This window comes from Nelusetta ayraudi, unplaced genomic scaffold (assembly GCF_046127955.1).
Source record: "Nelusetta ayraudi isolate G7.1 ecotype Tasmania unplaced genomic scaffold, CSIRO-AGI_Nayr_v1 ptg000010l, whole genome shotgun sequence".
Taxonomy (NCBI): domain Eukaryota; kingdom Metazoa; phylum Chordata; class Actinopteri; order Tetraodontiformes; family Monacanthidae; genus Nelusetta; species Nelusetta ayraudi.
In genome coordinates, this window is record NW_027466060.1 from 404,314 (window position 1) to 431,099 (window position 26,786).

General features: G+C 43.8%; 3 protein-coding genes across 9 annotated transcripts; 1 reads left to right on the plus strand and 2 right to left on the minus strand.

Moving 5' to 3' along the window:
* Positions 1 to 159: 159 nt before the first annotated feature.
* ark2cb (arkadia (RNF111) C-terminal like ring finger ubiquitin ligase 2Cb) lies at positions 160 to 12,541 on the minus strand. Of its 7 annotated transcripts, none has more exons than XM_076019443.1 (9): positions 12,221 to 12,541; positions 8,741 to 11,132; positions 8,265 to 8,622; positions 7,992 to 8,123; positions 7,261 to 7,390; positions 7,015 to 7,119; positions 6,639 to 6,734; positions 5,997 to 6,100; positions 160 to 5,383 (listed from the first exon to the last, which is right to left on the minus strand). In XM_076019443.1, the coding sequence occupies exons 2-9, from the start codon at positions 8,805 to 8,807 to the stop codon at positions 5,266 to 5,268; spliced, it is 1,110 nt and encodes a 369-aa protein (XP_075875558.1). In that variant the 5' UTR covers positions 8,808 to 11,132; positions 12,221 to 12,541; the 3' UTR covers positions 160 to 5,265. The 7 variants fall into 7 exon arrangements, with proteins under 7 accessions (XP_075875558.1, XP_075875557.1, XP_075875559.1 ...); XM_076019442.1 differs by having other exon boundaries at positions 8,741 to 11,231; positions 12,221 to 12,540; XM_076019444.1 differs by having other exon boundaries at positions 7,992 to 8,120; positions 8,741 to 11,295; positions 12,221 to 12,539.
* An 864-nt stretch (positions 12,542 to 13,405) lies between these two features.
* Positions 13,406 to 17,593, plus strand: LOC142884037 (ATP synthase F(1) complex subunit alpha, mitochondrial-like). The gene is made up of 11 exons (XM_076019448.1): positions 13,406 to 13,562; positions 14,033 to 14,108; positions 14,456 to 14,625; positions 14,841 to 15,014; positions 15,245 to 15,411; positions 15,577 to 15,877; positions 15,979 to 16,203; positions 16,305 to 16,412; positions 16,553 to 16,697; positions 16,779 to 16,929; positions 17,037 to 17,593. Exons 1-11 carry the CDS (start codon positions 13,503 to 13,505, stop codon positions 17,113 to 17,115), a joined length of 1,656 nt encoding a protein of 551 aa, XP_075875563.1. The 5' UTR covers positions 13,406 to 13,502; the 3' UTR covers positions 17,116 to 17,593.
* A 2,856-nt stretch (positions 17,594 to 20,449) lies between these two features.
* On the minus strand, positions 20,450 to 25,678 carry LOC142884039 (phospholipid phosphatase 1-like). The gene is made up of 6 exons (XM_076019450.1): positions 25,393 to 25,678; positions 23,494 to 23,645; positions 23,135 to 23,415; positions 22,403 to 22,460; positions 21,970 to 22,146; positions 20,450 to 21,399 (listed from the first exon to the last, which is right to left on the minus strand). Exons 1-6 carry the CDS (start codon positions 25,448 to 25,450, stop codon positions 21,274 to 21,276), a joined length of 852 nt encoding a protein of 283 aa, XP_075875565.1. The 5' UTR covers positions 25,451 to 25,678; the 3' UTR covers positions 20,450 to 21,273.
* Positions 25,679 to 26,786: the final 1,108 nt, after the last annotated feature.

Sequence of the window (26,786 nt, forward strand, 5' to 3'; positions counted from 1 at the left end):
AGGGCATGTATTTGGCGCCGATGTGGGCAGTAGTTACAGTTCACGTGACTCGAACTGAATGACACCGAAATTTCACTGGAAATTGCCTTCATCCAATGTTCCTTCCCACTTACGTGTACGGCAAATCACAAGGCACCGAATGAAACCAGAAATGTGGGATTTCTGAGCATTTTAGGCAGTTTATTTGAAAAACACATACAAAAAGATCATATACAAGACAATAAATAAAAAAGAGACAGAACAGTTTGGGTTAAGCTATGCAACTTTTTGCATCATCATTAGTAATAAATACAGTACAAAATCCACCCAGCGTGAATCTAAAGATTTCCACAATATTCACTGATCATGTTATTCTTCATTATGATTTAGCTATTGCTTTCATATTATTGATACATACTTCTACTTTTCTATAAAATACTCAAGATCATAAAACATTGCGCGGTTACAGCAAAACAGCAGTGTTGTTGTACAAAGATGGCCACTTCCCTTTTTCACTGGCAGGTTAATAATCAACTTTTTTTTTTTTCTCAGCAGCAAAGAAACGTCTGAAATATCCAAGAAGGTACAGCATCATATTAAACACATCTACAGAGCTACTCCCACATACACATAGGAAAACCTGAGAAGGACATGCATTAAAAAGCTTGTGCTTTAAGTTCTACTGTTCATTCCGGTTCATCAGCTTGAGTTAATACTATGGCTACTGTCCAGTTCGCTCTGGAAAAATGAAGTACACTGTGGAGAACATGGGGTAAGGCCAGTGAGAGCACAAAATGAAAATATACCAAGAAGGAGACCAGCCAGCGTCATTCCAATCCAATATATGCTAGAATAATTTGCAGGATTAGTAGAGTATTAATAAGAAATGCACACCAAAACGTAGTTACCTTATTATACCCAGGTGTAAAACACGCTATCTATATTATTGTATAACCACAGTAAAGTAATTTGCTCAATAAGACCAGTGGCTCAAGTAAGCGTGTTAAGATACTTCCCAAGTAACCCGCACAAAGCAGTTGCCAGCAATACACTAGAACAAGTAATTCAACTCAATGGGTGGTTCCAAAAATAGTAAGCACAAAAACCCAGACCTAGATATGATGCAATATCATGAATATGGCCAAAGAAAAACACAAATCTTGTCAAATATAAACCAGTATCTGAGGGGCCAGGGGGGGGAAAGAAGCAGTATCGTGTGACAAAAGCAAGGCGATGGCAGAGCAACACTAAGACAGAAAGGTCTGCACCCTAACATCTGCTTCACATTAAAGCAGGCGGGACGTGTAAAACATTTTCCAACATAAAATCAAAAGCTGACACGTATGGAATGTAATCCAGATCAACAGCACCATGCTGACAAGAAAACGTGTTGGGAAAACGCCCCCTAGGTCAATTTTCCAAGATGTCTCTTTTTTCTCCCTTGTAAAAGAAAACACAAACGGCATGCAAAAGCATCCCCACCGACCAATGCATAATGAGGTATTCTTTTTTTTTTTAATATTTTGTGTTTTTTAAATAAATATATTGATTAAATTGCAAAGTTATGAGATAGAGACATTAAATATTCCACCACGATAGCTAGCTAGCTACAGTTAGTAATAAATAATGATTGTTAAATACTTAAGGCATCTTTAATCACAGCATTCTATGTGAACTAGCAAGCCTCCATTTTCATCCATTTGTAGTTTTTTGGATGGAGGCTTCAGACGAAAAACAAAAACAGAAACGCAACACAAACAGTCAAGTTACCCTCCAATAACACACAAGGAAGCATGAAAATACTTGAAACTTAATAGGGAACACAAAGATTTAGGACAAGAAGAACCCACGCCACCAAAACAAACAAACAAACAAAAAAAATCAGGCAACCCCATATTATAGTGCATTTACAGAAACACAAGCTACATTAGAACAACAATAAATATGTTTTTGCAGCATTGCAGCTTTTTCTTCACTATAGTTAAAATGGACAAGGACTTGTCATATTAGTACCATGTCCAGATTGGCATGTGAGCAAAAAGAAAAACGAGTACGAAGGAAAAGAAAAGAAATGGTAGGAAAAAAAATAACAAGAAAAAAAAAGAAAAAAAGAAAGAAAGATCAACAATCAAATCAATGTCAAGAATAATTGTTTGGTATTTTTCAAATGGATGGCTTTTTCTCCCTTTCACCCTCCTTCAAGTGAACGTACACCGACATGGTTCATGCATGATGTAGAGAAAAACGGCTTCTACCACTGAACACGTCACAGTTGTTCTAGCAACACCATACACGACTACCATGAGGGGAGGCAGGGGGCGGGGCGTGTGGGGGAGGTGACAATCATACAACATTCTAGCACATATCACAGGCAAACTAGTTTGTATTTTTCCCTGTAACACCAGACACAGTCGTTTTTGTTGTTTGTCGTCGTCGGAACAGGGAGCGACGCAGACTGAAATGATGGAGGAGCTGAGAAAAACAACGGAGGCAATTCGCTGGATATATATATATATATATATATAAATATGTATACATACATATATATATATCATATATATAGAAATCACATGTGCTTGTTCGATAGGCAATAAGGTTCTGGTAATACAAATGTGGCGCTTTATCCACTCCGAGGCTCGGGTGCCTCGCCCTCGAGTCTCACGCCGGCCTCTGGTGTCGCCGCGAGCGAGGCAACAGAGTGCGTTGCTGTTAGACACGGACCCTCGCGAGCAGCTCTTTAGATTCCCGACCCCCTCCTCCTCCCCTCTCTCTCTATTTTTTTTTTTTTTAGCAAGTCGGGAGGAGAGAGAAACGCTACATTGGTGTGAGATCGGTGTCTAAGGGCAACTGCGGTCAACACAGGATGTGTGGCGGTGGGGTGGGGTGGGGTGGGAAGAGGAGGTGGAGGAGGAGGAGGAGGAGGTGGAGGGCTACCAGGTGGGGGGGGGGTATGTCCTTGTCCTTCTCTATGAGTGAGCGGGATAGATCGTCATAGTATAACGGTTCACATGCACAGACACGGCCCCTGCTTTTTCTACTGCTCCACGACATCGACGACACAGCCCAAGCCTGCCAGACAGCATGCACATCCCAGGGGCCCCCGCTCCACACTCACCGAGGCCCCCGGCTAACAACACTACACACATCACTGGAAGCCATGCCTGCAGTTAGCGGGTTTTTATTTAACTTTTTTTTTTTCTTTAGCGTCTACTCTCCATTGGCATCTACGACCTTGAAATCCCAAAAACCACATTAGACACGAGAGAGAGAGAGACAGAGAGAGAGAGAGAGAGCGAGGGTGGCGGAGGGGCAGCGGGGGAGAGGGATAAGGGGGAGAGGGGGGTTTGACCTTTTCCAAGCTGCGTTCACGCCAAATCTCACGCTGCAACCAAACACCCATAGAAATCATGGATGTTTTATAAGAATTGGATGCCAGGACTGGGAAAATGGCGCCGTTGTGGGTTTTTTTTTCCAGTGGCCGCTCGAGGTATTGCAGCCAAAAACCCAATAGGACCCAAAAAGCATTTTTCCCATAGACCGCAATACAAAAAAAACAACAAAATAAAAACGCCTGTAAACAGCTGACAGGTCAACTGTAACCTAAAATGCGGTTCATAATGAATCTTTCAACTGCACATTTTAAAGTGCTGGACTGATGTATTAAGTGTGTCACAGAGGCGTGATGAGAAGTGACACTACTGCGCACGCTCTACGGGCTGCGTGATGCAATTTCTTTTCTCCCTTGGAGGAAATAGGGATAACCACGCCCTGTACTCGTTTGATTGGTCGCTGCAAAGTCTCTCACTTCTACCTCCAGTGCGCCACTGTCTGCACTGTCTCTATAAAGCATTTCCTTCTTACAGTGAAGCTTTAAATGTTTTTTACTGTTTGATGTCTTTACTTTTCATTTCTGCTTTGTTTATCATTTGTGCTTTTTTTCCTGGCCGCTTGCAGTGTTAGCAACTCAGCATCAGGACAAAGTTGGCAAAACCTCCAAGTTTGCTAATGGCTTGGGTCAGCAGATGTTAATCATCGTTCTAAATGATGTATCTTAAATTACTACTGGGCGATTTATTTTCCCTTGGTGACCGATGGTGGTGCATTTAGTGCACTCGATGAGAAATCAACAAGATTACCCAATAGTAGAAAAGAGACATTGCAGGGACCAATCAAAAAAGTTTGCTGCGTGGTTATTTGAATTACGCGTCACGGGACCTTGTGCGGTTCGCCTTCGTTGTACTGTACTGGCGTCAGGTAGGCACAGGAATGTGACTGGCAGCCGCGCGCCGAGGTTGAAACCCGGGGTAGCGTCGGCTCTGTGGTGCGAGTGGTTTCCCGCAACTGGACTCGAGAGTTCCAATTTAAAGGTGAATAACGTGGGGAAAGCTTTTGTGGTTCGTTGCAGCGTCAGACTCGCCGTGAACGCAGAAGTGCACACACACACACACACACACACACACACACACACACACACACACACACACACACACACACACACACACACACACACACACACACACACACAGATCCTTCCCCTTTGTCGCTGCTGATTAATAGCACTGAATAATATTCTCTCTGCTCTGAGCTGCGGTCGGCGCTCTGCCGTAGGCTCGTTTTTCACAAACACGTTTCTCAAAAAGGCTTTTTGCTTTGCTACACAACACTGTTACTCCGTAAATACTTGTTCAGCACTATATTCCATGACACCACAAGCGTTCGGCTACGAGAGTTTCACACCACACGACCTCATGCTAATCGTCTTGATAATGTTCTGTACAGATGTGCTGAGTACTTGGGCAGAGAGTGCAGCTAGCGGGGAGATGCGGAGTCTGGCTGGCGGCTGAGGGGTTCGGTGTCCGCTCTTGGTTTAGCTGCGTGGCGAAACATGAGTGCCGGCGGACTTCCGGAAAAATCTGACAGAGTGTCGAAAACCTCGACACTTCTGTCCTCCTACCTTCTACGCGTGGCAGAGCCCGGCCGAGCACACGTGCGGTCCAGCTAGCTATCGATGCGTCGGCACAACCGTCCCCACTTTGTCGCGTTGTCAGGGTGAGTGTGCTTTGTTGATCCCTTTCGTCACAGCCGTCTCGGAGGGCAGACTCGGAGGCTGGTGCAGAGAGGGTGTGGAGGGGTCTACGGAGGCGGGAGTAGGGGTGGAGGGAGGGAGGGGTTGTTTGGCAGAGCTTCCCCTCCACCGGCGGGAGGCGATGGAGGATTACACGAGAAACGATCCAAAGCTGCGGGGCTGCGGGGGGGGGGGGGGGGGGGGGGGTCTGACAGGAGCTATCAACTGTCAGGGGTCAGTTGGGTCTCAATGTCCACTCTGCAGATGGGGCATTTTCTGCTGGTGGCCAGCCACTGGTCCACGCATGCCTGGTGGAAGAGGTGCATGCAGGGTAATCTCCTGCAGGGGAGGGAGAGAGAGAGAAAGAGGGAGAGAGAGAGAGAGAGAGAGAGAGAGAGAGAGAGGGAAAGAGAGAGGGAGAGAGAGAGGGAAAGAGAGGGAGAGAGAGAGAGGGAGGGAGGGAGAGAGAGAGAGGGAAAGAGAGAGGGAGAGAGAGAGAGAGAGAGAGAGAGAGAGGGAGAGAGAGAGAGGGAGAGAGAAGGAGAGGGAGAGAGAGATTTTAAAAAGAGAAAGTGTGACTTCAAATGAACTTCTCTATTTGGCAATTCATTTTTTCAGATAACACACATGACAATAACAAATGATCAAGTATTCAGTTTTCTTGATCTTCTAATGGATCTTGGAAAAAACTACTGTAACCTAGGTTACACATCACACATTTCATTATAAAGAAGAAAGAAATAGTGACTATACGACCACTGCAGTCACCCTAGGGAAGAATATTAGGTCAATTGTTCAGTTGGACCAAGGTCAAATATCATTTAAGCATAAAAGGTAACCACTTATACAACCTACTTTAAAGTATTATCATTAGTAATAGTCAATTGTGTAAATTTTTGGATTAACAAAAAAACCCAGAATTGTCTCTTCTGAAAAAAGCTTTAGTTTGTACCTGACATCTTCACCATCCTCCAGCATCGACAAACAGATGGTGCACTTCTCATCAGTGTCAAGCTCTTCATCATCCAGACACATCTTCAGGTCCAGGGGTATTCTCTGGAGAGACAATTCAGTCATTAGAGTCTAACATGTTGCTCTGTGTTATTTATTATGATCAGGTTTGAGTCAGCCCGATCACAGCCTCGAGGACGAAAGACAATCTAAAAACAGACCTTCTAAAAAAAATAAAAAATAAAAAAATTAAATAAACTAAATTAAAAAAACAAAAAACACCTGATGTTGACAATTCACTTCTTCACCTCATTCAAAGACGACAAACAATGATCTGACTTTACAGTAAGATCATTGTTCTAAGACACTTCTTAAAATTCCCTCCACATATAGCTGTGAGTCATCGCTCGCCTTCAAGAGCAAAAACTACTGCTGTCTCACTTATCTGCTAATGGAAATTAGTTTGACCTTTGAACCCCCACCCCCATTCATCTCACTTCTTTGATCCCGCCAACCTCACACAGCCCTTTAACGCTTCCGCCTGATTTATTATTCACCTAATGCCTCAATTAGAGCACAGAATGGAGACAATCTGTTGCTCTGCTAGCATTTCAAATGACGAGGACACAAACAAGCCTTTTACCTTTTTGTACTTGTGGGGGAAGGTGAATCTCTCTATGGTGGTTTGAACTGCTCCGCGGTTTACACTGCCCAGTCTGTCCTCCAGCTGTAGAAGTTCCTGCAAACAATGCATGGGCGTGTATTTCAGGCTTTTACAGCAATCTTTGACAACATGCATTTTGTTCCATGCTTAGAAAAATTGTCAAAGGCATCTTGCAATAGTAAGATATCCAACCGGAAAAGGATAAAGAATCCTTTCAAAATGCAAATATTTGGTCTTTAGAGGGACAAGAATGAAACTCAGCCAGCGACTGAATCTTTCGCAACACAGAACAATGATAAACGAGTCCGGACTGGTTGGTGTGCCGAGGAGAACGGAGGAGGAGGAGCGCGCGCACCTCGTAGCTTTCTCGAACAGCGGACGCGTGGCGGGATGGGTTAAGACTCTGCAGAGCCAGCAGGTGCAGCTGGGGGTACGGGTAGTTTCTGATCTCGTGGACCACCTGGAGGGCGACAGGTTAGAGAGACGGACATCAGACGTGCAGCGGATAATTAGAGAGTTAACCAACAGAGTTTAGAGGAGATAATCAGGGAGCTCGTTAAGGTGGACGCGTAAAGGCTGCCCTCAGGGACACGGTTCTCACCACTTGCGTTGAGGCATTGTTTCGAGGGAAGTGGTGCATCCTGGGAGAGGTCAAGTAGTGCTGATAGTGCTGTGGCAGGGGATGGATGTGGTACTGGTGGGGGGGCAGTCCAGCGTCTACACTTAGATCCCTGAGGAAAGAGCACAGAAGTCAGTAGTATTTATTATTACACAGGGCTTGAAAAAATATTTCAGGATTCAATAACCCAGCACATTTTCACCAAACTCTGGTATTAATATTACATACATAAACTCTCTAAACTATTAATGCGGTGCAAGGGAGGCAGTGGAGTATAAAAATAAATAAATCTAAAAACCTGCAGCATCATCATAAGCAAGCAACCTTTGAAATTTGATCTTGGCGCACCAGGACCATCTCTTCAGTGAACTCTCAGTATAGCCTTTTGAAGTGGGGACTCTAGCGCCACACAAACAAATCCCAATAGAACCCAAAGTTCAATTGGGGGACTCACTTACTTAAGCGGTGAAAGTGTGAAAACCGCCTAGATTGTACATCACTGCACGCACTGAGTGGCCTAGTGGTAGAGTGTCTGCCCTGAGACTGGTAGGTTGTGGGTTTGATTCCCCAGCCAGGTGACACCCAAGACAGTGAAAATGGTACCCATTGCCTCCCATCCTATGGGATGTGACAATCACTGGGACTAACGTTAACTCTTCTTTTGTTTTAATAGGAACCAAGCTGGTAGTTTGGGTACTCGTGCCGCTGCTTACCAGTCTGTTCCCTCAGCCAGGTAGCGTGGCTGCTGCACCACCGGCTGAGGAGGGACGTGAAGCGGGGGTGCAAACTCATAGCCAGGTCGCAGTCTGTGTGGCTGGTGTGGGACTCTTTCTGGAGTGCGCCTGCTGAGAGAGATAATGGATTATTTCAAAGATTTTCTTTAAAAAAAAAAAAAAAAAAAAGAAACAGAATAAACATTCAGCGTTGATGCCACTGCTAACATCAGTTTATACTAGATTACAAAAGGCCGATTAGGCTCCTTGTACCTGGACGGTGGCAGGATGTGTCGGTGCTGGGCCTCGAGGATCTGCTGCTGGAGGAGGTATTGCTGGTGTAATGCCTGAGGTAGGAAGGGAGGGGCTGGGATGTCCTGGAACTGGGGAGCGGTCAGGGGGTTGAGGGGCGGGTGGAGCGGGGGACCATGCTGTTGGCCGGGAGGGGCCAAGTGGGGGTTAATGCCTGACTGTGGTTGCCCTGGGTGGGGCATGGGGAAGTCCATGGGCAGAGGGGCCTGAGGACCTAACTGGAAGTGCCGGCAAGAGGTAGCATGGCTGTGCTGCTGCTGCTGCTGCTGCTGCTGCTGTTGCTGCTGCTGCTGCTGCTGTTGCCGGTTGAAATGGGATCCTGCAGAGGTGAAGGGGAGGAAAAAATAGTCAGACGCCAGGAGGCAGAGATTAGCTGGAATTAATAGTGGGTGAAATGTGTGTGTGATATAGCATGTTAATGAAGCCCTACCTCTTACCTAGAGTGAAAAATACTTCTGAGGGGGTGGGTGGGAGAATGATGATTACCACAAGTACCATGAACATGACGAGGTTTGTTTGTTTTTTTCTCTTTTTTTGCTGTTGTTTTTTTGTTTCTTTAATTGCATTTCCAACCTCTGGGTGGACTTCTGGTCTTCAGAGTCACAGATAAGTGAACTGGATAGTCTGTGGTCTTCAACACTGCTCAGTTGTCGGAGAATTTTGCAGATTCTAGTTACCATCTAAAATCTGGATTTTTAACAGAAAAAACACATTGAGGAAATCTGTCTTCTAAACTAAAGCCCTTCTTAAAGTGACTCTGCGTTTCCCTCTCTGTTGAACATTTAGGAGTCAAGAGGAAATAGCTGAAATGCTTTAAAAAAAAAAAAAAGAAAAACTCTCCAACCGCAGCCATTTGGCAGCTCTATTGAACAGACCGCCTTGGAGACTCAACTGGAAGAAAACGACAAGACAAGGGAGTCCAAAATGTGCTCGGGCACAATAAGCCCTAATGCTGTATTCAAGCTTGAAAAGTAAGCGTGGACAAGTTGAAGGATTTAAGCTTTGATTAGACACTCTAAAAATGTTCTGGCACAATGATCCAACAGTAGGTTGGCTGCAGCGAGGGACTAAATATATTACTATTGCTTTTAACCTGCCCAAAAACAAGCATTCTTGGAAACCATTTAGTTGTTAGGAAATGGAGCAAATACAATTTCAATTTGTTCTGCAAGTGCACAGGCATGAATAATGCGGATGTGAACCGTGTCAATATTTTTCTTTCTTAATAACCATGAGGAAATAGGCAAAGTCTACATTGCATTTACTTGGGGTACGTTTGAAAAACGCAGTGTGGCTTTAGACAAGAGACACCTGTAAGCAACAGACGTGTGATTTACGGCAATACTTTAGAGGTCTGACGTGTCGTCAGTGCAGCCAGGCAGGCAAGAGCTGATCTTGGTGCCGTGGGGAGGAGGAGGTCAAAGGCTCAGGTCTAGACCATGTGAGTAGCAAACTGCGTTTTCAAGCGTCTTAGTGAAAAACGATCACCATGAATGACAGCAGATAGACTCAATCAGGCCCAATGATGGAGGAAGCGTGGAAATTGTCTATCTTTGTCACAGCAGGAGAGGAGGTTTGGTGCGTGGGGGTGGGGTGGGGGGCAGGGACAAGGGAGAGGTAGGACAATAAATGGAAATCAGCAAGAAGCACACTGAAGGTTAGGAAAAACACTATATTCTTTATTGAAAAAAGATTAGTATATGTGTAATTTGTGTTCTTTTCCTTGTTTGTTTGTAATATAGTATAAATCCATGCAACAAAAATAAACAACATAGACTAAAAGGCAAGGCCCACCATGCTCCGTATAGGGTTAAAAAGAACAAAAGCGGCATCCAATGAGCAGACGTGTTTGGCTACAGCACATGATTCCAGTACAGCAGGGTACATCTTTACTACAGAAAGATTACATTGGATTTCTCACTAGTCAAATGTAGAAAAACAAATAAACAAAAAAATTATGAATCATAAATGTGACCATGCATTGGAAAAAGTACTATTACCAGAACAAAAGGTAAAGAGAGACCACAACCAAACAATAAAGACGTTATTACTAATAGAGGATTCTCTTTAGCAGTGCAGGAAAAATAGGCATCCCTGTGAAATGGATAGCATTTTGGCCTTATGTTAGTGAGGGGGAAAACTGGGAAGTGATTAACCACCAGTGAACACGTTTTGGCCTAGGTTTTCTTTTGGAATTTTCATTGTCAATAAGGAACCAAGAGCCCTGAGAATTCAGTGTGATTCGAAGCCTGAATTTGTTTGCAAAGGGAACAAAAGGATTACACAAAAAATGGAGACAGGTTATGGCAGGTTGTAGTGTGCAGGTGCAGTGTACCTTCACTTGAGTCAAATCAATCACAAGACAGCCTCTGCTAAAATGCTGGCTATCAAACCGGCATGCGCGCAGCCCCAATTTGCATGCCTTTGTGTTTCCTCAATTACAGGATTTTGTTTTTTGTTTTTGTTTTTTGGATCGTGTACATTGCACCTTTTGTGAAGAGAAGGAGGATGAGCCGAATTCTGGTGTTCAACGATGCAAGTGCAGTATTTCAAAGATCATGCAAAATGTATCCACTTTACAGGAATTTACAGCATGTTGTCTATCAAGACTGGATGGGAGGTACACAATGACATTCAACTGATATCTAAAAAAAAAAAAAGGAGCTCAAATGTTTACTCAGTGCTACAGCAATTTGACAGAAAAAAAAGACAAAAAAGGTGCTCTGATCTACGTGTTAGCTATTGTTTTTTTTAGTCTGCTCAACAAGGAAAGTCTATGGCTGAATACATCTTGGGAAGGGGAGTGCTGTTTAATACCAATGCCGTCTTCTGATGGAAAGAGGAAATGAAGAAGGGGTTCACAATACAGCTAAATGCAGAGAACAGGCAGAGGCCACGCCACACCACACAGCAGCAGATGATCATTAGCTACACAATGGGGGGGGGGACGACAAAGATCTGATAAATGCAGAATGTAGAGCCAGCTTCCATACTATGAAACAGGGAAATAAGAACAGAAATAAAAGCACAATGAAATCACTGACGCCACTGTTATGAAATTAATGTTGCGCTGTAGCTTTATCATTGTTTAACTGTGACCACATGCTCTGCTTCTTCAATTTTTTTTTCTATTTTCTTGCGATCCAGCTTCAAACAAACCAGCTGCTGAATCGCCGTTTGGCAAATTAGAGAAAATTCGACTGATCCGGTTAATGGATCAGACATAACGCTCCCCGGCAATTAGCCGTGTGTCGATCAGTATGCATCGGCCAATTGACACGGATCGTAATTAGTAAAGTCGCAGTGGAAAAGCGGAGAGCACAAGCAGAGAAGGTGATCTTCAAATGACATCACCCAGGCACAGATAAGCTGACTGGCTCGAAGGCTGCGTCTACTTTGTGTTTTTTTGCATTGCAAAGAAACGATAACGCCTTGAGGAAAAACGACAAGGTGTCGTCTATAAAGAACGTCAACAAACAAGCGCATAAAATGGCTATAGAGTAAATTCTGCGCCAAAACACTTTTAAGCGTAATGGAATGTGCCCTAGCACGAAGTCTTTGGAGCCGCACGCCCTGTGCATGTGGAATCCTTTGTGGAGAATATCTCCGTTCCAAGACATAGCCCGAGCCACTCAGCCAGTTAGCTTATCTTTAGCAGCGATTATTCTATTACACTTGACAAAATTTGCACCGGGCAAACTATTATTTTTGGTGCTTGGAAGCCAATCTTTGCTGAATACGGATTAATTTAGGGTCACGTTAGAAACAATTTGGCAAAGAATCTGGCCGTTAATCCTGAGCTAGCTAGCGCAAAGCTAGCCCCGCGGCTAAGATCGAGCTAGCTTGCAAACAGCTGCAGTGAATATTAAGATAAACAGGGCACATGGTTTGGATCGATATGAGCATTAATACCGTACCTCTGTTTCTTACTGAGCCGAATACAGGAAGAACCAGATATCCGACATGCACTAAGACCATCCTGGGATCCTTATCTTATGATTCCGATGGGTTATTTGGAGAGAAAAGGTGGTAGTAGCCCATGCGGATCTACATTCAGGCGGCTGGTTGTTGCTGGCTGACAAGCACCACAGGCAACCCGAACCAAACGACTGTCTGACTCGCCTGCTTCTCTCGTTGACAAAAGCAGACATGTCATTGAACGACTGCGGCGACAGAGGGCGATATTGAGGCGCTACAGGCGACACTGTTATTCCGAAATGCACACCAAACGTTAGAAAATTCACGTAACAGCCCTCAGTTACTGTTAACACCAAGGGTATTGTTTAAAGCACACTCTTTCCAAACCCTGCTCATGTTACTGACTACTTTGAGAATTTCTCTTATCAACTAAACAGTTAAACTATTCTTTACTGTCACAACCCCCACGTTTGAAACAAATCACATTATTGACAGACAAAGCAATTAAACGCATCAAATTGTACAGTGTCACCAAAAATAAATAAAACTCGAGTCAACCTTTTTCAGCAAAATCTCGAATTTCAAAGACCTTCCTTTCCCCATGTTTGCATTCTTTCACCTCACAACTTTCAATAATGGAGAGAAAGTTTCGAATGGTATTCTTTAATAAAATAATTTGTTTAACAGCATTAATAAAACCAATGAATCTCAAATGCATACACACATTCTTACATTTATGACTAGGACTTGTGATTTCTTTCTATGTAAAATAACACACACACACACACACACACACACACACACACACACACACACACACACACACACACACACACCAGTGTAACAAAATATTGTAAGCTCAGAGACCGATGTAAAATATTTATTTTGATTATTCCGATGACGGCCAGGAATAGAAAATAAATGAATTAATTTGGGGAGTCCTTTGAAATAAGTCTTTTTTTCTTTCTTTCTTTTTTAACCAATGTGGACTATACAGATAAAATGTGATTGATTTGTTGCTTGATTGATTGATTTATCCCCCAGCTGTTCACAGAATAATTTGTAACTTCTCACGGTTATACTTTGTCTTGACCTTTTCACGCTTATGTCCAAATAATTAGTTGCAGTATCATCTCCGTGACTTTAGGGGGCGCACAGAGCAGGAAACTTGACTGCCTTTTCACATAAATAGAAGAAGAGTTCATTCAGCCATTACATTCTGATCCACGGGCAGGTCGAAGCCGAAAGTGGTGGAGGACAGGTCATTAGCAACCCGACAAAATGTTATCCGTGAGAGTTGCTGCAGCTTTGGTCAGGACACTGCCCAGAAGGGCTGGCATTGTAAGTACTTTATCTATTGTCTTATGTCCGGCTTGTTTGCTTTGAGCTTATAGAAAAAAATAATAATTCTAAGCACTATGGGCGTGAAGGGTAACGTCAACGTCACAGGCCGCGAGCTAACTTCGTTTCAGGAAATTTTTAATGCGCATGTTGGCGTTACCTGCGTGCAGTACATGTTAAATGGCTGTATTATTGTCGTAATGTTGAACTCAGTGTGTCTGATAAGTTTGCCCTTGTCTCTCTCTGCCGCGATGCAAGCTAAGCTAAAGTTAGCCGATGCTAGCTGACAGCTAGCAGCTCATTCAGCCATGCGTTGAAGGTCAGAAAGCCTGACAGCGCATGTTGGCTGCGCTGCTTTCTGTCAAGCGACCTGAGCTCTAAAGTGCATATTGCGGATTGTCGCTGCCGTCCATTGAGCCAACCGGTGCTCTTCATGACTGTTAAATGTCATTTTCTTGTTAATTAACCAGGTTTCCAAGGCTCTGCCGGCCGCCTGCGTTGGGGTCAACCACCTCCACACACACAGACCATGGCTGCAGAAGACAGGTGTGAAGGCTAAAAACAATAAATACAACTGTGTCCTACACGCAGACAGTCAGAACCCCGAGGTCATCTGTGAAGCTGTGTCATTGTACATTTTCATAGACCGAATTTTGCATTAAAATTAAAAAATCTCTGCACACTTAAGTTACACGATTTTGAATTTATCAAGATTTAAGATGTAAGGCTGTTTCTTAATGCATTGAAATTACATGTAACTATTAATTGTAATGGAAGGTGTACATAATCTGGACATTACTGCAGAATTATGCATTAATCTTCAATTGTGACATTTTTGACTTTTTTTTTGTTATGACATTCTATGACCCTGTAACATGTTGCACCACTTGCAGGCACTGCTGAGGTGTCCTCAATCCTGGAGGAGAAGATCTTGGGAGCTGACACCACTGCAGACCTGGAGGAGACTGGCCGTGTCCTGTCCATTGGTGATGGTATTGCCAGAGTGTACGGTCTGAGGAATGTCCAGGCCGAGGAGATGGTGGAGTTCTCCTCTGGACTCAAGGTATGCAGTTAAATCAGCTGTCTAATCGAATGGTACTCCCAGACTAAAACATGCTCAATTTTAAAATGACATGCAAGTGTTTTTTGTCTACTATGCATCAAGACTTTGCTTGTGTCTTTTATTACTTTGTAATCACACTTTGACACTGAAACCTTCTTATGCTTATTGGGTATTGTGGAGAGATGCATTTTTAAACTTGTCTCACTCTCCTCCAGGGCATGTCTCTGAACTTGGAGCCGGACAACGTTGGTGTAGTGGTGTTCGGTAACGACAAGCTGATCAAGGAGGGCGACATCGTGAAGAGGACTGGCGCCATCGTGGATGTCCCTGTCGGTGAGGAGCTGCTCGGCCGTGTGGTGGATGCTTTGGGAAATGCCATCGATGGAAAGGTAAGACCCATGATTGGTAGTCTCTTGAAAAGCAATACTAATCCATCACTGTGATTATTTATTTAAATTAAACTTTTTCAAAACTATCTTGAATCTAGAAAGTCTAATGCATTAAGTCATGCTCGTCTTAGTTTTCTAGCACAAATTCAATGTTTTTGATTTTAATAAATAAATGTATGACTTAAGATTATGTCTATTGAAGGTCATTGTCTTATTTCTTTTCTTCTAAGGGTCCCCTGGGTTCCAACACCCGTAGGCGTGTTGGTCTGAAGGCCCCTGGAATCATCCCTCGTATCTCTGTGAGGGAGCCCATGCAGACTGGCATCAAGGCTGTGGACAGTCTGGTGCCCATTGGAAGAGGCCAGCGTGAGCTGATCATCGGAGACAGGCAGACTGGGTAAAGAGACCTTGAACCAGTCCACTCTTTGGTTTTTGTCTTCTTTTTTTTTTCATCCATCTTATAAAAGACATTAGTGGCCAAAATGCTGTTAAACTAGACGTCTAATAAAAACCCAGTTGTTAGTCTGGTTGCATGTCATAACAACAAACTGTCACGTTGCAGCAAAACCGCCATTGCCATCGACACAATCATCAACCAGAAGCGTTTCAACGAGGGAACCGATGAGAAGAAGAAGCTGTACTGCATCTATGTGGCCATCGGCCAGAAGAGATCCACCGTGGCCCAGCTGGTGAAGAGGCTGACTGACGCCGACGCCATGAAGTACACCATCGTGGTCTCCGCCACCGCCTCCGATGCTGCCCCCCTGCAGTACCTGGCCCCCTACTCTGGCTGCTCCATGGGAGAGTACTTCAGAGACAACGGCAAGCACGCTCTGATCATCTACGACGATCTGTCCAAGCAGGTGAGGTTTGGTTGGTTCAGGACACATCAAATTGTATGGCAGGCACTTTAAGGTGTTGATTAGCATTCTGAAATGAATTTTTCCTCTCCTCTTGCTCTCAGGCCGTCGCCTACCGTCAGATGTCCCTGCTGCTGCGCCGTCCCCCCGGCCGTGAGGCCTACCCTGGTGACGTGTTCTACCTGCACTCCCGTCTGCTGGAGAGAGCCGCCAAGATGAACGACAACTTTGGCGGTGGCTCCCTCACTGCTCTGCCCGTCATCGAGACTCAGGCCGGCGATGTGTCCGCCTACATCCCCACCAATGTCATCTCCATCACTGATGGACAGGTCGGTTTCAAAGCTGTGCTCACTCGGTTTCTTTGTGGGGTTCCTTCCTAAACCTTTCACTGGAGTAATCTTGTATTAAACTTCCCGTCCGTTTGCCTCAGATTTTCCTGGAGACCGAGTTGTTCTACAAGGGTATCCGTCCAGCTATCAACGTGGGTCTGTCTGTGTCCAGAGTCGGCTCTGCTGCCCAGACCAGGGCCATGAAGCAGGTAACAGTTGGCTCCAGTTTAAATATTTAGACATTCTGTAGAGTGGCTTTTTTTAAAATTCATATTCAGCGTATGTGTTCAGTTTAATGAGAGCATACACGTATATTTTTATTTATCACACCCGTCCTTCTCCTGCGCAGGTGGCTGGTACCATGAAGCTGGAGTTGGCCCAGTACCGTGAGGTGGCCGCCTTCGCCCAGTTCGGTTCTGATCTGGATGCTGCTACCCAGCAGCTCCTCAACAGGGGTGTCAGGCTCACTGAACTGCTGAAGCAGGGCCAGTACTGTGAGTATCGGCCACATAATTATTCAATAACCATATTTCCAAAGGGCCGAACTTGAACAACCAAATCCTTTCTGCTTTCAGCTCCCATGGCCATCGAGGAACAGGTCACAGTTATTTATGCCGGTGTCAGAGGTCACTTGGACAAGATGGAGCCCAGCAAGATCACAAAGTTCGAGAAGGCTTTCCTGCAGCACATTCTCAGCCAGCACCAGGACCTGCTTTCCGCTATCAGGTGAGAACCCTTTGATTTGGCTTCCTTCAGATTCCTCCATTGTTAGATTGCAGCTTAATGTTTTTACAGTTGAGTAAATGATAATCGACTTTTGTTTTGTCTCTCAGGGCCGACGGAAAGATCTCGGAGGCATCAGACGCCAAGCTGAAGCAGATAGTACTCAACTTCCTGTCCAGTTTTGAGTAATGGCTAGCACTTGTCTTGATCTTCAGTGACCTACCTGTCTGTCTCCCCATAACGCTTATGTATGTGAACACACTGAAGGCCAAAACCTCCATGTACAGATTTCTCAAAATAAAATTTTACAACCTCCACAAGCTGTAAAATTGTTGGTGTGCTTCATGTTTTATGCTGGAGCCCTTAAATTAAATCTTGCCAGTTCCAGAAGAATAATCCAAACACAACTTTCCTTCTAGAAGCATCAAATGCATTGTGGAATTTTACTGTCGCAGAGCACCGCTGGAGTGGTAACATGCATTAGAAATGCTGCCTGCAGTCATCTGTGGTGTGTGTGCTGTAACAAGTTGTCAATCAACACAGGTTTAGAGAGGACAAAAGAGTGTGAAACCTAAATTGTCTGTTTTACTGTTTTCAGATTATTTAAACGGTCGAGCTGACTGGGTGGAATGTTTGGTAATAAAGTGACACTGTCACACTAAATCCATCTTGAGTGTCTTTTGTGATCTTTTGAGACTTGACTGTTGTCCTTTGGTATTTTTTAAGTGACCCTTAATGTTTGCCTGGGCCATAATGTCACCAGTTTTCTTTCATATAAAATTTCTTTTTTTTTTTTTTAAAGCAAATCCAGCTGTTGATCACAAGTAGCCCAGAAATTAACTTTTCCCCTCACTGAATACAGTCTGTTAAAACAGAGTACAAAGCTGCAAGTAAGGTGATTATATATGTATGTTTTGTTTTGGATTTAAAGTTCTTAAAAGGTTGTCAGTTAATTCAGGACATTCAAAAATTGTCGATTTATAAAATGTGTCCAGTAGAGGGCACACCGAACACATCCAGGTTCTACAGCAGGGGTCACCAACCTTTTTGGCTCTGAGAGCTACCTCATGGGTCCTGAGCCAAACCAATTTAACTTTGTTGTAAACAGAAGGCTAGCGCTGCGGTTTTCCAAATCATTTAATTTTGAGGATAATCAGTTTTTGAGTCGCTGCAAAGAAAAAAAAGATAAAAAAGAAGAAAAAAAAAGAGTGTGGGTTTGTTATCTTTAAGTTCTATCTTTTGCTTACTAAATTTTCAGAAAACAGTGGAAATTTCATCACCAATGTTTGTTCCGGTAATTGGGCGGCTTCTCATCATGGTTTTGAAATTGTACTCCAGGATGCAGAGGCAATACTAAGCAGCTGTTACAACATACAAAACCATCAGCTCTTCTTCCTCACAGCCGTGTGGTTCAAGGCCTCTTCACCCTCCGTCTGCATCTATTATTTGCTGACTTGTGCGGCTTGTGACTATCAGTTAAGGGACGACCACACGTGCAGATGTGACGGACAAAAGATTCTCTGTGAGAGAAAATTGATTAATGGAACACAAACTGTCTGTGCGCCGCCCGCAGGGCATTGTGAGTGGCTGCTTTCTGCAGTGCCATCACTGTCTGGCCAGATAGAGTGAGACATGTGACGTGAGAGTGGAGGCCGCTGCTTTCTGTGAGGACTATTGTCAGTGTCAGTGAGACAACAACAGGGAGCTCTCAGGGAGAGACAGATGAGCGGCATGACGAGTGGCAGCCAGGCTTGGAGGTGATGTTATGGTGTCAGCTGTCTTCTTCTTCCGCAGATACGCAGCTCAGCAGTCCACACGGTTGACGAGGGAGGGAATGGGGTGATTGAAAAAAAAAAAAAGCTCCCGTGACGTTCACGTCTGACATGTTTCCAGCCTAAATGCAGCATAAGGCTGAAATGAAACTGGCAAGGGATCAGGATGAGTTTTAGGAGAACATGATGGAATAATCTGCAATCCAGGAATTGATGTTCAGTCAGTGTGGGTTACGATTACAATGAGGCCATAATAAAAATCATGTTTCTGGGGGAAAGAAACAGCAACTTTGAAGCAAGTGAGTGTTTTTTGAGTTAAGCTAATTACACAGCATGTTTTGAGTTTACTTTTACCCTTTTCTAACCACAACTACCTATAATTATGTTGCTTACTTCCTGGAGAGGAAGACAGACATGCCATGTCATTGGTGAGAAGATGCAAGAGCAGAGCTCTCTGTGTAAGCAACACTGTGTGGGTTTCTTTTCTCCTCTTAAAATGTGGTTTCACTGTCATTTTCCGTATTTTTTGATACGCAACAAGGAGAACTGCACCCGTGCCGTGCCATTACCACAGACTCCCAACATCACGTGGTATAGGCCTGTACAGCTTTGGTTACCTGTCCCTCTCAGAAGGACAAGTATTGTTTTACAGCAACACTTCCCACAGCAGCCTCCACACCTCTTGCTTGGCTGATTTTGGTGCAAAAGAAACCAAAGAAGTCAGTGTCAGAGGAGAAGGAGGACAAAAAGAAGCACTAACTAGAGTTTTACAGTTCTTTAACCATTGGCCCTGTGGGCTGCTTCAAAATCAGGTCTTCTCAAATTAGGTTAACCAAGGTTAAAAAACAAAACAAAAAACATTAATGCTTTTGATATACTTTTGATGTAAAACTACACTGTAGTTAGCTTAAGAGCCCTTTAGTTAATTTTACATCTAAATATGTTCCTGTAATTTTTAACCCACCTTTTGAACCTTCATTAATTGACGTTACACTCTAGATATTGGGAAAGCAAAACTGTGATCCACTGTGTCGTTGTTCATTTGCTGTTGTCGTTAGCAACAATCTTCCGCCGCACTCTCAATTCACAGCTTGACGTTGACGGCAGGGGTTTACCAGTGTCCCCGTGTGTTAACCTTCCCTTTATCCTCTCAGTCTCTTTAATAGGATTTCAACTGTGAGCCCGACGCTTGTTTGCAGCCAATGCACTGTCTGCAAGTAAATAACGTCAAACCCAGTGAGACAAATTCCTCTGTGTCTTTTGGCTGGCTTGTTCCAAGGTAAAGCAGAAGGTACATTAAAACGCAAAAGAATGAGTCATTGAATTATTATGTCACCATCCAAAAGAGAAGAACTTCTGAAAAGATTTCTTTCTTGAATACAACCGCAGGTGCTGTATTTAACTCCATTTTCATGTTCCAAATTAGTAACCAAAATTGAAAGGCCACGTTGGAGTTGGATTATTGTGTTGTCCTGTTTGTGAGTATATCAATTAGGAATGTTAACAACTAATCGATCATCGCTTGAATGTGGTGTCGGTGGTCCGTCTGCAAGGATGCTGCACGACAGGGCAACTGCAGCCCTTTATTAGAGCGGACGTTTCCGTTAACGTCTGCAGCTCACTCTCACTTCTTTAACGGCGCAGTTTTACTGGGAAAACAGCCAATCGGCTGCTCCGTGCTGAGCACTTACTAAAGCTCTGTCTGCATTTCGTCTGCCCAGTTTCCTCCCGAGAAGCCAAACATGCAGGCATCACTTCCCTCTCTGTTTATTTGCCACGCGAGGGCCGCTTCAAAGGATGCAGTTTAAAGCATAGGAACATTTCTGTACACACTGCTGAGGGCAGACAGACAGGAACAATGCACCAGAGGTGTCAGACGAAGGACTCCAGAGTGACAAGCAGCAATGTTTTGGCTTAGGCAGAAAAACAATAAAACAATAAAAGATATAAAAAAAAATCCAATGTCACATATATTATTTCTCCATTGAGTCTCCATCATGCGCTAAAATTGACAGTCCTGGTTTTCTTCTTCACAGGTGCCAGGCTCTCGACAGGCCTGCTCGCCGTGCGCACACAGACTCTCATTATATTCGGGCCAGAAGGAATCTCATTCATTCACGAAGGCAACTTCAGACCCATACACATTTAGAATCCACATTTCCATCAAGCTCAGACTGTAAAAATAAAAGTAGGAGCAACATTTTTCAGAAGGTGAACCCACCGTGCTGTATTCTGTGCTGTCATTCCACAATGGAACGCGTTTTGGTGGGTTTATTAGAAGAAAAAGAAGAAAAAAACACTTGGCAGGCGCCTCCGGCTGCTTTATGACTCGGTAAAGTGTGAGTACTGTAATCAGCAGTGCGCTTTTCGTCGGGTAATGAGAGCTCACTGACCGCAGCAAAGGCGGCAGCTAAAGCCTGCAGGCGTCAGCGTCGCTGCGCAGACGTGGATGAAGGCGCGCACAGAAACAGCCGGACGGTCAAATCTTGCAGTTCAGTGGAGCCTCTGAGGTCCTCTGTGTCCATTTTTGGAGTTAGGAGGTTCAGTAAGAGTTCTGTCTCCCAGGCCCCCGGAATCAGTCGGTGCTGCCGTAGTGGTTTCCGTTGGAGGGGTTTTCCTGTAAGCTGGTGTGGGATTCATCCTCCTCCTGCGACACCACCGGCTCCACCGGCTGTCGGAAGAAGTTGGACACGCAGGCCACCTGTGGAAGAGCGAGGGAGGAAGTTGAAACACAGCTGCTTTCGTTTCCTTCATTTTTTCAAACAGGGTGCGCTAGAACGCAGCTGTGCTCTGACCATCCTGTCACGATGAGATGGTAAAATGTATTCATTGTAATTTACTGTGAGTATTTTTTATCACTGAGCCCAGCACGAGTGCATTTGTGCATTTCATTGTATCTCCTGTGCAATGACAATAAATCCCCTGTGGGTTTTAAAATGTGCTATATAAATAAAGTTGATTCTATTCTATTCTATTCTATTCTATTCCTCTGACCATCCTGTCTTTGAATCCCTTCCAAACGTGGAAGGCACAGCAAAGCAAGAGTATTAACAGGAAGTATGCAAGGCAGCACCAATGCGAACTGTATGGTTTGTCTGTTTGGGTAATTCTATCACGCTGTTGCACTAGATAAAAAAAAGTATTACAATAAACATACTTATTTGTAAAATTTCAGTTTGCTTGTTTTATTTTAGAAAAAACAGATATGAGAAGTGAAGCCTTCATCTGCAGCACTCGAACCTAAAACATGGTAACCTGGCTTGGGACTTACTGTAAACGCAGCCACTATTGCCCCTTGCAGGAGGCCAGCCAGCACGTCACTCCAGTGATGTTTGTAGTCGGAGACACGGGACAGACCCACATACACGGCGGTGGCAATCAGGAAGAACTGGATGGTGGGGCGGAGAAGCCGCGCCCACTCCGACTGGAGCCGCGCCTGAACGTACAGCTGCGGGAGGAGAAAAAGACAAAACAGTAAATACCTGACATGACTTCGTTGGAGGAATATTTAAAGAAGACATGCCGGCGGCTACTATACTAATGGAGTTGTGTCGAGTAAACACCTTATCTTTCTAAGAGCGTATTCAACCGATTAGCTACACAAACAACACGGTACAGCAGAAGCAGCGCAGGTATTCAAAGCAAAGCGATGACTATCACGGTTGTTGTCATGAGGGTGAAGTAGAAATGTGTACGGTACTCACCACCAGAAACAACATGCAGTACATGGAGAAGGAAGCATGGCCAGAGTAAAAGGACAACCTGGAAAGGGATACGGAATTGTAAATGTAGTGCACTAAAGGTGCACTGCAGCTTGAAAAGGTCGCAGTTACGAAATGCTTTCAAAACCACAGCTGATTTCTGTTGCACCATCCCAGCAGTGTGATGAGCTGCTCCACATGAGAAGAAGGTGCAGTACTTAAGTGCTAACCCAAAGCCTTACTTTCAGTCCTTTACTACTTACTTTAGGGCATGTGCAGCCTGAACTAATACTGGTAATACTTGACAATTCGCTTTATCATTTTAAAAATGTGTCTTGATGGGAAATATGTAAATGTATTCGTGAGCGCTGTTGAAGAAGAATTTCTGTCACCATCTAGGACGGACAATAAAGTATTTTATTATTTTCTATTCTATTCTAACCTGTAAGTGTACTGTTTTATTAAATGTTCTACATATGGTTCACAAATATTATATATTATCTTCAGTTGTCTTCCAACACTTTTCTGCTTTCAGATTAGACACCAGCCTCACTATCAGAAACACAAGTGCAGATAGGAAGGCATGTCAAGAAGACCCAGCGGCAAATTTTATAGTGATACGTTGTGTTCTTAATTCTTAATACCTCATATACAATTAGTGATTGATTGTTAATATTTAATGGTTTTATAAAGATATCTTTGACCTAGATTTGGCACTATAACGAGAGCCTGTACCTGGCTTCATCTACCAGGAACTTGTCTCCTGTGCAGGTGAAGTTCTCCATGTATCCTCCAGCTTTGCAGTTGATGCGATCCCACGACGGTTTGCACACGGCCAGGAAGTGTGGCCGCAGGCGGCCAATGGAGTACTTGGCTATGTCTGTCAGGGACTGGCTGGCGCCGGCACCGAACACGTAGCTGCCCACCGCTTTGTAGACACACGCCACATACTTGGTTCCCAGAGACTGGTTCTTGATGCGGGACATGTAAACAGAGAGGCACTCGCCACAGATGATCTGCAAGAATCAAGAATAGAAAAGTGGTTATTTACCACACAATCAGGCAAAAGAATATTACTACTCCTGTGTACTTACCACAATCAGAGTGAATGGGATCATGACTCCTCCCAGCAGCTGGTAGGAGATGGTGTCCTCCTTGAAAGGATACCTGATGGACTCATCGTCGCAGAAGAAACCCCGTTTGAAGGGGGCGTGTTGAGGTGTGAGGATAAAAAAAGGAAGTCCAACTGTTCAGGAAATAAAATGACAGACTATGTTTTCATCACCGGAGAAACCAGGCAGTGAAAGACAAAACTTTACAATTACACTCACATGTAAAAAAATTCATTGACTTCTGCCTTTCAAGGTGAAGTTTGACAAGAACTGAACAAAATGCCCAAGGACCCGTGATTCAACAAGACACAACTGCAATAACAAGTTGACAAATGACTGCATGGTTTAAGCTTTGAACAAAGAGAGAATGAGAGTGTTTGAATAGTAAACTTAATGTGTGACAAGAGTCAGGACCTGCACAAACTTGCCTTATTAGAATAATAACAGCCGCTTCACTTCCTGGTATTTTTTACCCATTCTTTCCCTTGTGGTTGAGGTTTTTGACTGAGTGATTCAGTTGCGGTCACAGTAATTTTGTCGGGACATGTTTAAATTGGATTTGCAAACCGGAGCGGTGCCAGTCAAATCCGAATGACTGATTGGTTGATCTAATAGGTTTATCGTTGTTACCTCTGTACATGATCTCAAGTCCCTTTTATGAACAAAATGTTGCATTTAATGTCATCTGTTATATCGATTGATATTAATTGTTTCAGTACTTATATGCCCACAGAATACAGAAACCTTGATAGAGATGGACCATCCACTGTATATCTGACTTCAAAACCCATAAAAGTTTCCAGGTTGAATGATGTAAAACTTTTTTTTATATTGCAGACATAAAGCCTTATGCAATGAATGAAGGCCAGCCTATATTTATTGCATAGCACGTTCACTGAAAGACTAAAGGTGACTTTTACAGGAATCAATGTGCATTTAATTGCACTGACATTTATAGACATTGGCATTCTGCATTTGTGACCATCACACATTCTGTCACTTTTCTTTTCCTTCTCGAAAATTTAAGATTCACTCCTGTCGTTTTTCTTAATGGTCTGGCCTTTTTCTAGGGTTCTCGCCTTTAGACGCTTTGTCTTGAGATGAGGGTCAAAGAAAGGTTAGGGTTAAGTTTAGGATTAGGATTGTTTTTTTTGTTGTTGTTTTTTTTTATTTAATTGTAAGTTATTCATGTTTGAAGTTTCCCCGTTGAGATGAATGGTTTTTTTTTGGTAAAATGTGAAAACTTTTACCAAGTATGGAGGAGAAAATGTTACTCCCAGAAAGTATTTAGGGGCATATTTCGGGCAATTCTGAGTCAGTAGTGCCTATTTTTGCAGATACATTATTTTGATATGGTATGTTGGGGTTAACAAGAGCTCCTTCCTCCTCACACAAGTGGTCTTACTGAAGCCCATTCACGGCAGAAGACATGGAGTTGGCCTTCTTACATTTACCATGAACTTGTTTGAGTCGGCGGTTGCTGCCTAAAGTGAACCCTTTTATTGCCCAGTCAGCATTTATGACCGACCGCGGAGCACCGACACAGCTCAGGGGAAGGGGGGCAAGACACAGGGGCAAAATGAGTCAGGAGGAAATGTCTGTCTGGGTGCGTCCCTCATACCTCAGCAGTTACTGAAGGAACCTCAACACTGAAGTATATCCTGCCGCAGAGTAACTAGTCCATTGTCACTAAGGCAGCACGTATGTACAATGTGATTACAAATACAGCATTGCTTATAAGAATATATACATCTTTAAAAAAAAAAAAAAAAAAAAAAAAAATCCAACAGCCCCGTGTAGTGTATATGACCTGGCGTGACAAAGCGCGAAAGAGCGGCGGAACACAGCGGTGGGTGTGCGGAAGTAAGGACTGACTCTCACCGAGGACCAGGCAGGTGAAGTCCAGCGCGACGAGGGGGAAGCCTGTGGCTTCGAACATGACTCGTCCTCTTCTGGCGTCCGTCTCGCTAGGGGGGAAAAGTCCTGTGTCTGCGCCTGTCCCGGCTACTTCTGGGCGAGACGAGACGCAGTTTATCCGCGGCACATGTCTCGTTACACCATCACAAAAATTAAAAACACAAGCGGTGTCATTGTCCCAGCCAGCGAGTCCCGGGACTATCCAGAGAAGCGCGAGAGACAAGAAGAAGAAGAAGAAGAAGAAGAAGACGAAGAAGAAGAAGAAGAAGAAGAAGAAGAAGAAGAAGAAGAAGAAGAAGAAGAAACTACCGCGGTGGTCTGGGCGCAAAAAGCTAAAAAAAAAAAAAAAAAAAAAAAAAGCTATAATAAAATAGATTTTTTATCAGTCAGCTATACACTACTAAACTACTCTAGCACCAGCACAGGGACGAGCCTCTCACCCTCTCCGCTGCTCACTGATCCTCATAATGCATCAAAATTACCCCTCATACTATTGTCGCGTTCTCTAGGGGGACAGCGGCCGGTGACGTACGCTAGCACGTACTACACTGCTGTGATTAACGCTGCCTTCACGGACAGCTCGGAAATATGTGTCCAGGTATGTGGAGCAGCGTTTCTGGACAGGGTAACGGACGCACCAAATATGTACCATTCACGGGGAAAAAAAAAAAATGGATCAAATAAAACGATTAAAAGTCATGCATGTCGTGCTAAGATGCCGAAGAGCAATTGACTTTCATTTGGCATTTATCAGTGCCAGCTGTACTCTGCCACCACACCCAAAAGGTGGTTCTCCTCAGGGCTTAATGATTTGTATACTCATGCCACAGCTCATATGCAAAAAAGCGAGAACAAGTGCGATGTCAGAAAACAGGGATTAGCACTTTCCTTTTCTTTTTCTTTTTTAGGGCTGCTTCGCTGGGAATTGTAAATCACTTTGGTAAGATCGCTTCTCAGATTTGACAGGTAAACCTAAGCACGTTGCTTGGTAGTGTTGTCAAATATGAATGACCTTTTGTTTAAAATTGTATGCTGTAACATAAAATGGTGATGGCAGACTAGAGAGAGCCAGTGGACTTAACCATGAACAAGTTCAGCTCATAGCCTTCCTCTGTCTCTGGAGCCTACATGGTTGGCCTAGATTTATATCTGTTAACACCAACAACAAAAAAATATTTTTTTTTTAAAGGTTTTTATTATCTGTGTAGTATACTGAGCACAACAACAGTGAAATTTCCAAAGCTGGGATCCATCTTGTGTACAATAACAACTCTTATCTAAGACCTTGCCATGTAAATGATGGAAAGGTTTGTTCTGCCGGGTAAACGCTGGCAAACAAATGTAGCCTGTTCTTTTAC